At 39.5% G+C, this 11,625-nt stretch overlaps 2 protein-coding genes across 4 annotated transcripts in view; one reads left to right on the forward strand and one right to left on the reverse strand.

Annotated features, from left to right (window-relative positions):
* Positions 1-8,815, reverse strand: part of Pur-alpha (Purine-rich binding protein-alpha) — a 27,206-nt gene extending 18,391 nt beyond the window's left edge. The window contains exons 1-2 of one of the 3 annotated variants that reach the window (XM_083085228.1): positions 8,011-8,815; positions 5,362-5,412 (exon numbers count right to left, since the gene is read on the reverse strand). In XM_083085228.1, coding sequence (XP_082941354.1) covers positions 5,362-5,412; positions 8,011-8,047 — 88 coding nt within the window. In that variant the 5' untranslated portion in view covers positions 8,048-8,815. Of the gene's footprint in view, positions 1-2,698; positions 4,227-5,361; positions 5,413-7,060; positions 7,163-8,010 lie in introns of those variants that run through there. The other 2 variants (XM_083085229.1, XM_083085227.1) reach the window with 2 other exon arrangements.
* Positions 8,816-9,863: 1,048 nt separating this feature from the next.
* On the forward strand, positions 9,864-11,465 carry Snf (U1 small nuclear ribonucleoprotein A snf). The gene is made up of 3 exons (XM_083084750.1): positions 9,864-10,016; positions 10,184-10,446; positions 10,610-11,465. Exons 2-3 carry the CDS (start codon positions 10,210-10,212, stop codon positions 11,066-11,068), a joined length of 696 nt encoding a protein of 231 aa, XP_082940876.1. The 5' UTR covers positions 9,864-10,016; positions 10,184-10,209; the 3' UTR covers positions 11,069-11,465.
* Positions 11,466-11,625: the final 160 nt, after the last annotated feature.

The raw sequence follows: 11,625 nt of genomic DNA on the forward strand, positions 1-11,625 counted from the left end.
CATATTAGATTGAAAACGATCGAAACGATAAATATTAATTCGTTTAGTGTAAAAAAAACGACGTATGAACGATCTCATTGTTATATTATCCAGTCTTGCCACCCTATCCTATTTGCCGATGCGAAACAAGATCCGTACAAGAATCCTGAATAAACAGTCAAGTTTATGTTACAGCCAAGTAATGTGCGACCGCGGAAATGTTTAATTTCATAAAACAGAACGTTTATAAAATATTTCGTCGAATAGTATTTTCGAATTTATACATAAATTACATTGTCATATAATTACTAATTACTATTTTTCAATTTTTATCTTTCAAGAAGAAAAACATTTTTCCATTGACTAAATTTTCTTTATTGCTTATTCCTTTTTTTTTGTTGTGTCTTGCTAATTTCAATGATAACAAGTAATTTAAGCATATTAGCAACGCATATGATTTATGTTAGCCGATTCATTCATAATCCTTAAGTCATTAAAATTACGCGTCTCCTTTTTACGAGATTGTGTTCTAACGGTATTTTGCACTGTATATAGCAGTATTTGTCGACGTCGTAATTATTTAAAAACTAGCGACACGAAGAACAGCAATAAAAATTACACACACACACAATTAGTCATAATATATAAAATTATTAACGTTTTTTTTGCTATTATCATACTCTCTCTCTCTCTCTCTCTCTCTCTCTCTCTCTCTCTCTCTCTCTCTCTCTCTCTCTCTCTCTCAATTCAACGATATATTAAATTTCGTTACATATTAAATTGAAAAATGTATTTTTAACAGTTACATAATAAGTAATATATTATCGTTATAAGGAATTTAAATTTTATGTTGATTTTAAATTGATTTATTTTGTATAACGAAAATCAACAGATTTAGAAGCACAAGTACAAAGAACGATAACCTTCGATTTCTAATGCAATTCAAATACATATCGCCTTAACAAGAAATTTAAAATTTGTGATGATTTCTGTATAATTAAATCTTATTATATAATTAAAATAAAGAAATAGTAAAAAATGATCTAGAGTGGATGATTTCTTATCGCCCTGTGACTAGTAAAACTTAATTCCAAACAAGTTTTTATTATCATCTTTCATATCTTATTTTTTCAGATACGTTTAAAATAAAACATTTACGATAATATAGATATATTATATTTATAGATTAATTTATAGATTAATATGAATATTTATAGATTATGAAAACTTTATTTGCATTTAAATCACCTACATTTTGTAGAGACACTGCGAAATTCGAGTCACTGCAAAATCCGCCAACATAATAAAATCATAATAGTGTTTTCAGAAGCAGTCAATTTTTTTAAGCACACGAAATTTTCCAATGAATTTATTTCCTCATAACGCAATATGATGATTTAATTCGAGGTTTATATCATCCAGAGCTTTTACATGCTTATGCGATATTTTAGGATTACATGCAATCTGCATACTATCGAGAGAAAGGGAGAGAGAGATAACTGTAGAATTTATTAAATAAATATTTTAAAATACAAGCAATTTTTTAACGCGAAACTATAGCAGATTTAAAATTAATCGAAAGAACTTGTCCGTCTATGGAAGAATACTCTCTCTTTTCTCATCTAATCTATTTTTGCAAAAATGTAAGACGTATTTCCGTTATGTGGGTGAGTTATCCTCTCTCGTGAGAGGATATTCTATCTCCTTTAAAAATATTCTATTTTTACAAAAATATGAAACGTTTAGATATATATTTCCGTGGAAAAATATTTACGTTCACACACATTGTTGGTAAAATCGAAATACATTTTATTGAGAAACGTACTTTATCTATCTATGGGTATCGTAATATGAAATGATTATTATCACGTCAAATTACGAATGAACATTAAGCTCGCCGTACCTGAATCAGAAATGATTCTCGGAAGGAACGCGTCAATGAATCACGAGTGATTCAAGTCTAGCGTCTGTCTTAATTTGATACGCATGGAATGTGCAAATAACAAAGAACGTATCCCGATATCTCCGCAATCCATATACTTAAGAATGTTAAAATGAGTTTTTCTAGGATGTCTACTAAAATCTTGTAAAAAAATTGCCTGCTCATCCAGGTTTTTTTGTTCCAAATCCCAGATAAAGAGAGCATTTGTTAAAGATCTTTTGAATGCAATTTTCTAAAATAAGTTTTTTTTATTGCGTGCGCTTTCCAATGCTTTTTATTCGTACAAAGGAAGAATAAAGAGTCACTTATCTTTTAAATGCTAGATTTAAAAATGTATTGAATGAGCTTTCACGAAATAAACATTTTTCATCTGCATAACATTTATATATATATATATATATATATATATATATATATATATATATATATATATATTATTAGAAATTACAATATGTACTGCATATTCAATATTTTGTTAGATGTGTTGAATACGTAAAAAACAGAGATAGAGATATATATTTACAATACATTTCAAACACATAATTCACAATTTAAACCAATCAATTATTATCGATTGCTTATGATAAAAGAGCCAAATTCTTTTTTAATTTCTCGTGTCTCAATAAAATTCCATAAAATTTCCTGATTTTTTCAGATAGAGTAAAAAATCTGAGAATTTCAGTTCCTCGTATTTTTTTCAGGGAATAGATATCTTGTTTACAGAGAAAAATCTATCCCTTTCGCGAGTCTCTAAGTATATTTAAGCAAGACACATACCTTCCGGATACCAATGCTGTATCCTCTCCATAGTGTCGCCCCAGTTTTTCGAATTCTCGTGAACGTCATTCGGTGATTCCACGATCTTTTCCATTGTCGAACGATTTGGCGCGAAATCGAACTCGATTTAAGAGCGTTTCCCCGGATGCTCGTGAGCGCCACTTTCTACGCTGCACTTGAATAATTTCCGTCTCGCGGAATATGCAAAAATATCGTAGCTGTTCTCAAGATAAACGTATGCTTCTCGCCTCTAACACTCTGCATGCTTTCGGTAAAACGTTCGCGTGTACATGTACGTAAACTATAGTTGACTTTGTTTAGAAATTGCGTCGCATATAAGCCCAAAGAGAACAGAATTATATATGCATATAATAAAAATGATTAAGTTTTGCGAAATATTTTTCTCTATTAAAGTTCCCAGTATATTGACGCAGGCTTCTCTTTACTTTTCAACGATTCAAGTTTCACGCGAATCCCGTTCAATCAAGTCTCAATATATTGTAATCAAAGCAAGCGAGATATGGATATACGATTTTATGGAAAAATTGCAATTTTCCCACGGAAAAAAGGTGAAGCGATCAATGACCGGAGCTTTTGATATAAATCTCGCATCATCATCCTGTATACGATCATAGATAATAATAGCGATGCGAGATTATTTTTAACGAAAGACCGCAGAGTTCTCGATACAGGCTTATCACTATCCTCTCCACATCCACACAGATCGACAGGAACTGTATCGTACATAACTAGCCGACTCGATTCAAAGTGTTAGCGGGACATCGCGTTTGGCAGACTGTTCCGCACACTCGCGAGAAACCCGGGAGCGGTTTTCCCGGCAAAATTCTGGCGAATTCATTCCTCGATATCAGGCGGTAAAATACACTCTTGTCTTCGATATTCGCAAAATTTTTGATATTTTTTTCGCACTTTCTCTCTAGCGCGTCAAACGCTTCAAGTTGCAATGAGGAGAAGCAGATTGAAGATGTCGTAGCGCGAGACGAGCTTTACCCGACGATCGTTGCGTCTCCATGGTCACGACTAAGCGTGGAGATTGCTTTCGCGCGCGCAATTAACAACCGGATCTAAAATACTTATCGAAATGTACTAGTCGTGTCGTAAGTAAAATTGAAAATCGGACGCGTTTTCGCACGCTTGACGTTTTCAACGGCGTCGACGATTGTCGGACGACTTTTGCCACGCTTCGGAATGGCGCGCCACGAGGAAAGATCTCTCGTGAAAGTGTTCGCGGAAACGGATACGCGGCGTGCACTGAGAACGATGAGGAAAAAGCGCCGGCATGCCCGGTATAGTCATCGTGCAATGACACATCGAGCCGTTTCGCACGTGGGGAAGGGGAGAGAGGAAAGAGGAAAGGGGGGGAGGGGAGCGCGGGCCAGATGATTATTCGGCGTCGCCGTCATGTATCTTCCGGCGAAAATCGTTGACGAAAGCCGACTCGCCAGCGATTAACGAGACGAAAATGGTCGGCGACGACGACGTACATCCGTCGAACGTGAAATCGTAACGCGAATGACGTGCCGGTCATTCATGGAGCTCACCGTCATGCCAATGGTATGCGCGAACCATGGTGGCGACGAGCCAATCCGCGACCGTCCAAGCGCCGGCTCTCACGAGCGATACGCCGCCACGTGACTCCGCGTTTTAAATCACGGCGCGCGGCAGCCGAGAGGCGATCTCTCCCCACCACCGTCTCGCGCGCCTACCGACGACATGGCGCGTGACGTCACGACCAGCTGACTGCGCTCTAGTACCGGCGCCCCATTGCCGCGCGTCTCACCGCGTCGCGTCGCGTCGCGTCGCGTCGCATCGGATCGCATCGCGTCGCGTCGCGTCGCGTCGCCTTGCGTCCCGCTTCCGGCCGCCGCACTCTGTCCGCTTCGTATTAAAGTCTGCAAAAATTTGTCTCTCAGCTTCGTCTTTCTCTCCCCCACCTGTTCTATTCTGCTCCGTCTTTCGAGAAGGCGGACGCTGACAAGTGAGATTATCGGATCATTATGGCGACGACATTCGCATTAAGTAATGTACCCGTCATCGAGTATAATCTGAGAGAAATATTCTCGGACTACAAACACATTGAAAGGTGATACGCGAAAAATAGGATCCGTGTATCTGATTATGCATCTCAATTGTAATTGAATTGTATGTAATTAATTGCATCGATTGTATCATTTAATGTTACTTTTCTCAATGTACACGAGTTATAATTTCTAGAGCTTTCGAATTATCGATGGTTTTTGATTCAGAGAGAAATTCCTTTTGATTAGTTTACTAAATCATTAAGAAAATAGATTCGACAGTTTTAAATTTAATTTATATTCACATGTAAAATACGTATATATAATTTTTTTTTTTTTTATTTAAATTCCATATTCTTTCTCAAACTTGTCGCAAATTTTACATGTATTGAAATATAAAACAAGATAAATTAATATAATTTATGTAGTTCATTAATGAAACTAGTGAATAAAACTCGTACTTACGTAATATTAAAGAAAAATGTCGAATTTAATCGCGAATGAAATATTATAGTATAACTTAATTATACTATAACATTTCATTCGATTAAATTCGACATTTCTTAAATATTACGTAAATACGCATCGCTCCTAATCACTTTAATTACTCGGTAAAGTACTCACCGGGATCAAAGTCAGCACCTCCAGTATCCATACCGCCTGGGTTCCCATATTCTAGTAAGATAAACAAAAATGTAATTAATTAACAGATAATACAATAACATCAGTTATAGTGCTTACAGTTGCTGCTTATAACTGATTAAATCATACAGATTGTTTAAAAAAAAGCCATTGCCACTAGCGAGACTTTATACTTCATGAAATATAGTATAACGAAAAATAGATAAATCGGAACTTTGCTCTTTCGACTGCCACATTCTTTTGGAATTTAATCGATCGAAATATTTATTGTAAAATTTAATTATTAATAATTTTGGTCGTTTCATTGTAAAAATCAAAATCTCCCTGTTGGCGCATACTCTATGAATATAATTAAAACGTGCAATTTTTTTGTAATATAATTATATTCACGCGAAATAAGAATAGCGCGCTCTGATCGTAAAATTATTGCTTTCAAAGTGCAAATGCAGCGAATGTCGTTGTAATAAAATACAAGGGATACACAATTATAATTTTCATTGTAATAGAATATGAATAAATTTTCAGCGCATATAATCTCGAAGCAGCATATGGAATAGAATTACACAGTTTGTAAGGCCGGTTACAACGATATTTCGCCACAATTTACAGAAACACGATAGTTATTAATATTGATTTCTCGTTGTATACTAGGTTACATAATTTCGGAGAGTTTTAACGATACAGACACACAGGAACATGTATCTCCTGCTAACCCACATTTATTATTGATAAAGAAAACACGAGATTTATTAATCTCCTTGTGCTTTTTCTTTATATACAATCTCTAGAGCTTTATCTCTTCGTTTCGAGAGAGAGGCCAGAAAATACGTTACACATTCGCATTCTATTTTTAAACACCTTATACGTTCATTAGCGAAATATTACAAGCTAAAATCTAGACAAATTATCTCCGTGTGTGTCTACGGTCTCGAGATCCAAATATTCTACTCCTTCATCGATATTAATTTCCGGTTAAACGCGAAACTTTTTCCGCAAACGTTATCGAGATTTTTGCGAGCGTCCCGTGCCAGGACACGAATAATTCTCGCTCTAGCTTCGAGAAGCGTCAAGTCTAATTTAATCGGTGAGAAACGAGACGGAGGAAGGACGGAGAAAGAGAGTGTCAATGTCGCGCGACACGAGGTGCGAAAGAAAGAGGTTAGGAGCGAACAAGGTGCGCGCGGGAAAAGAAGGAGAACGAGGGAGAGGGAGAGGGGGGGAGAGAGAGAGAGAGAGAGAGAGAGAGAGAGAGAGAGAGAAAGCTTCGTCGGACACGCGAGAGGAGGGCTTCTCGCGTGCTCTCGATCGTCAATCTATCTATCTATCTATCTATCTATCTATCTATCTATCTATCTGTCTATATTCAGACACATTTTTCGTCGTGGCCGTTTGATTTCGAGATTAAAAGCCGCCGCGTTACGCGACACACAAGAAAGAGAGAGAGAAAGAAGAGGGGAAGATGGAGGAGGGGAAACGAGGGATCGCTCGTGTACGTGAATACGTGTGAAATTTATACGGCTTGGTTTCCGTTGCTTACGTGCGTGCGCGCCGTCGACTAGATAGATAGATAGATAGATAGATAGATAGATAGATAGATAGGTAGATAGATAGATAGATAGATAGATCGATCGATGGATGGATGGATGGATGGATGGATGTAGAGATCAAAGCCAAATATTACATCACACTTTCTCGCGACCGAGGCGATTCCGTCGTTTCCACTCGCGCGACCAGCTCCGTGAAAAGAAAAAGGAGCGAGAGGAAAAAAGACGAGCGCCGCATAGAGAGAGAACCGGCATTGCGACGCACGGCAACGTCGGAAGTTGCGAATATTCGACTCGCGAGAGGCAGAGATGGATATATATATATATATAGAGAGAGAGAGAGAGAGACATGTAAAGGAGAGCAAGAGTTGGGGAAGGAAGGGGAGGCGGGCAAAGGAGCAAGAGAGCGAAACACGGAGGAGGGAATGAGAGAGAATATCTATCCTCTCTCGACCGACATGCACCCGGCCATCTTGAATCCTGGGTGCCGTTGAAAAATAGCGATTCTCCTCGACGAAGAGAACCAGGATCCCGCTGAAAGCCCCGCGACGACGCGGCCATTGTGCATGCAAGAGGTGTCGTTTCGGCGCGCGTCGGACATTCTCTCGCGGTAGGATACCATTCCCGGGATCCGGGCGAGCGATCGCCTGGACGGCGGGATGGATGCGGAGAAGGAGAGAGGGGGGTAGGAAATTCGTCGCGTTCTCGGTCTTCGAAGGCGGGCGCGGGCGCGGGCGCGAGCGCGAGCGCTCGTCCTCCAGTTTTAACGCGCGCACAGATACACGCCACGCTACACAAAAAGCATCCGAGGAGAGGGATATCACGACGAGGGAAAGAGAAAGAGAGAGAAAAAAAAGATGTCGGTTAGCGGTGTGATCCGTACACGTTTCGTCCGTTTGACACGCGACGCCGTCAGGGTATAGCGACTGAGCGACCGCGAGACCGATGAAAAGAAAGAGAGAGAGAGAGAGAGGGACAGGGGATAGGGGACAGGTAGGAGAGAGACGGAGCCACGGTAACACACAGAAAGAGAGAGAGAGAGAGAGAGAGAGAATGATCAGGCGCCTTTCGCTCCGGCTGTTCTTACTTTGCGGCTGATCGTCCAAGCTCTCCCGGTCGGACATTGCGCTTCTCGCGGCAGCACGCTCCTCTTCTTTCGGTTGTTAAACTTCCACGTCGTCGTCCCTTGACGTCTTCTCAGCGGCGGGCCCCCCCGGCGATCGGAGAGCGCGAGAAAAGGAGAGATAGAGAGAAAGGGAGAGACACAGACAAAATGTACACGAACGAGGATAGAGAGAAAGAGAAGGAGATCCCTCTCGACGCACTAACTGCTCCTCGTGGAGGCGCGCGCGAGATCCCAACCGACGAGTAGACGTCGGCGACGTCGTTCGATCTATCTCCTCCTTCGGAGCCACCAAGCACGAGCCGGGCCACAAGACGAGCTTCGAGCTTCGAGCCTCCGGCACACAACCAACAACCCGGAGCCGTAATATATTCCTCTCTTTCGGCCGGCACGGCGCACTGCGAATTTTGCACTTCCTCCTCGGCGTTTTTCTCCTCTTCCTTTTCTCCTTTTCGTCCTTCCAACACACTCACGGCCCCGACCGCCGACCGACCCACCGACCGACCGACCGAACGACCGTCCGTCCGTCGTCCGTCCACGGCACACCAGTCGTCACCACCACCACCACCGCACGCGCTCTCGCCTAGCTCGCTCACTCGCGCTCGCGCTCGGTCTCGGTCTCGGTCTCTAACGCCGACACACACCGCCGACTCTTCCGCACGCTCGCGCTGCTTCCCGACTTGCGCTCGCACTCGCTCGCACGCTCGTTCGCTCGCTCGTCTTTCGCTCCTTCGCTCCTCCGCCTTCTCTCCGATCCTCCCGCCCTCTCCACGCGCGCAATCACTGAGAGAGTGAGAGGGAGGAAGCGAGAAAGCAGGAGAGAGAGAGAGAGAGATGTGTAGCAGAGTGTTGCAACGCGCGCGCGTGTGGTGCGTAAGGGCGCTACTACAGCTCCATCAGAATGATGCATGCATGCACGTGCACATATGCATGTATACGTACGCAACCGCATCGGTCACTCGCAGCTTTACCGAGCGCGCGATGCGCGTATCAAATGTGTATGTGTATGCGTGTATGACTGTCAAAGTCCGCTCGTGTGCACGTCGTATCTTTCCATTTCCCTGTAATTCGATGTCTATCCCTTTCATGCTGGCAAGCTCGCCATATGATGGCTTTCCACGGCTCTTGAGATATATGGTGGCGATGCGATATGTCGATTATTAGTCTGTATCGTATCGTATCGAATTCTCGTACGTAATCTCGAGTAACGTTGCGATCATTGGCCGCATTCGGCGGACTCAACCGCTAAGTAGCAATCGAACATGATTGGTTTCTCCTTTCAGATCCGACCAATCAGCGTCGAATTACGGAAAATCTAGTAATGTTGCCCAACTGTTGAGTCCGCTGAATGCGGTCATTGCACACAGAGGGAGCCTTCTAACGAGGAACACACTGTCGTACGATTGGCTGTCAAATAGAGAAATTTTCCAAACTTTAAAAGTTCTCTATTCGAGAACCAATTGCATGGCAGAGTCTACCTATGTTTCTCACCGGAAAGTTCCTAAAGATAGCGCGATTGGACACAACCATTCATATCGACCGTTATCTAGAGTAACTAATAGCGTTTTCGACTGCTCGGGTTCAATCGCTCCGGGGTAGTTTACTAGACGTTATTGACCAATCACAGTCATTCTTCTGAAAAATATATGGTTACATTATTCAGAAGAATGGCTGTGACCAAATGGATAAGTATCCAATTGAAATCACTCGAGAAAAGGTTGCAGGTTTGGTTGCGATTGAAATTGACCAATCAGAGCAAAGTAATTTCCTCGACTCTGTGAACCAAGTAGTGTGCAACCCGTAGTGTGATTACGGCTTTATGTTCTTCGAACTTGGAGCATCGCGTTTCATCTATTTTTATTACATCTATGTTACAAACAAACGCATAACCTTTAGTATAACGTAAATTGTGTTTATATCATTACTTTTTTGAGTCTGATCGAGAAATTAATATACAAATATTTTAACATGTAAGATCACTTATATGTGTATATTTCCTTTTTAGCTACATTTACACTTTATTAGCACTTTACTAAGTATATGTGTGTGATGTGTGTGTGTGTGTGCACATATTTCCTGTCAAGTAATTCAAACTCGGCGTGTTTTTATTTATCCTGCGCATTATTTTTGTTCACAGAAGATATATAACAATTTCTAGCAAAAATGGATATTCGTCCAAATAACACCATTTATATCAACAATTTAAATGAAAAAATAAAAAAGGATGAACTAAAAAAATCACTATATGCCATCTTTTCACAATTTGGCCAAATTTTGGATATCGTGGCTTTAAAAACACTCAAGATGCGTGGACAGGCTTTTGTTATCTTCAAGGAAATAGCGAGCGCATCAAATGCTTTGAGATCTATGCAAGGATTTCCATTTTATGATAAACCAATGGTAAGAATCAGAATTCTTGCTGTATTGAGTGTTTTTTATCTATATTATGTTATTTCTGTATTTTCATAAGAATGTATAAGTTGTCGTTTAATTATATACTAGAAATCAATGTTTCTATTAAATATGTACTTAAATATATAAAAATAATTTTTTAATTTTGTAGAGGATACAGTATGCTAAAACTGACAGCGATGTAATAGCCAAAATGAAGGGTACCTTTGCAGAACGTCCAAAGAAACCAAAACGAATTATTCCAGCAGCAGATGAGGAAGCTAAACGTGCCAAAAAGCGTGCAAAAGAGCAAGCAAAGCATTCACAGCAAGTTGGATATCATCCTAATGTACCTCAGCATCCAGGACTTGTCAATACGGCTGTTCCTGAACAACCACCAAATCAAATATTATTTTTAACAAATTTACCAGATGAAACGAGTGAAATGATGTTATCGATGCTATTTAACCAATTTCCAGGCTTTAAAGAAGTACGATTGGTACCTAATCGGCATGATATTGCTTTTGTCGAATTTGAAAATGAAGTTCAATCTGGAGCAGCGAAAGATGCTCTCCAAGGTTTCAAAATCACACCTTCACATGCAATGAAAATATCATTTGCAAAAAAATAAATTTGCTGGTTTTTTTCTATTGTTTGTGTGATAGAATATTGGAATGTAAGTAAAATATATAAACCAAATTGTGCATTTGTATAAAGCGAATGTATTGATAGCTATTGATGACTATTAATATGAACTTTGATCATCTCATTCGTGATATTGTACAATGGAAAGTATTTTGTTTGACAATGGTTATTTTACAATCAAATTTTCAATAAGTGAATTAAACATGTATATGTGCGACAGATTCTGCCATGATAGAGACATTGCAATTATAAAAAATATGTGTAAGAAGTTAAATAAATTTTTGAAATTTTGTACATGGTAATGATTGGAATATTTTTTCATTAAATATTTGTACTTCATTTGAATTAAATATATAAAATATATATATGTGAAAATAGGCAAATTATTAAAACAAGATATAATTATTTCTTCCTTCTTTATTCCTATTTATAATGCATTGTATTTTTAAAATAATTATTTAAAGAAATGCAAATTTAATTTTGACCAAAGATAATAATTTTAAAATAAGTTTCAATTTGTGTAAGATGTAACTTATAACACAT

The sequence above is a fragment of the Camponotus vicinus genome, unplaced genomic scaffold (assembly GCF_025532165.1).
Source record: "Camponotus vicinus isolate PSW18456_S1 unplaced genomic scaffold, iyCamVici1.0 SCAF_12, whole genome shotgun sequence".
Lineage (NCBI taxonomy): Eukaryota > Metazoa > Arthropoda > Insecta > Hymenoptera > Formicidae > Camponotus > Camponotus vicinus.

Bases quoted from the DNA above. Each gene is read 5' to 3' on its own strand.
- Snf (XM_083084750.1), top strand. From the start codon at position 10,210: ATGGATATTCGTCCAAATAACACCATTTATATCAACAATTTAAATGAA. The intron at 10,447-10,609 runs GTAAGAATCAGA...TTAATTTTGTAG, and splicing joins CATTTTATGATAAACCAATG to AGGATACAGTATGCTAAAAC.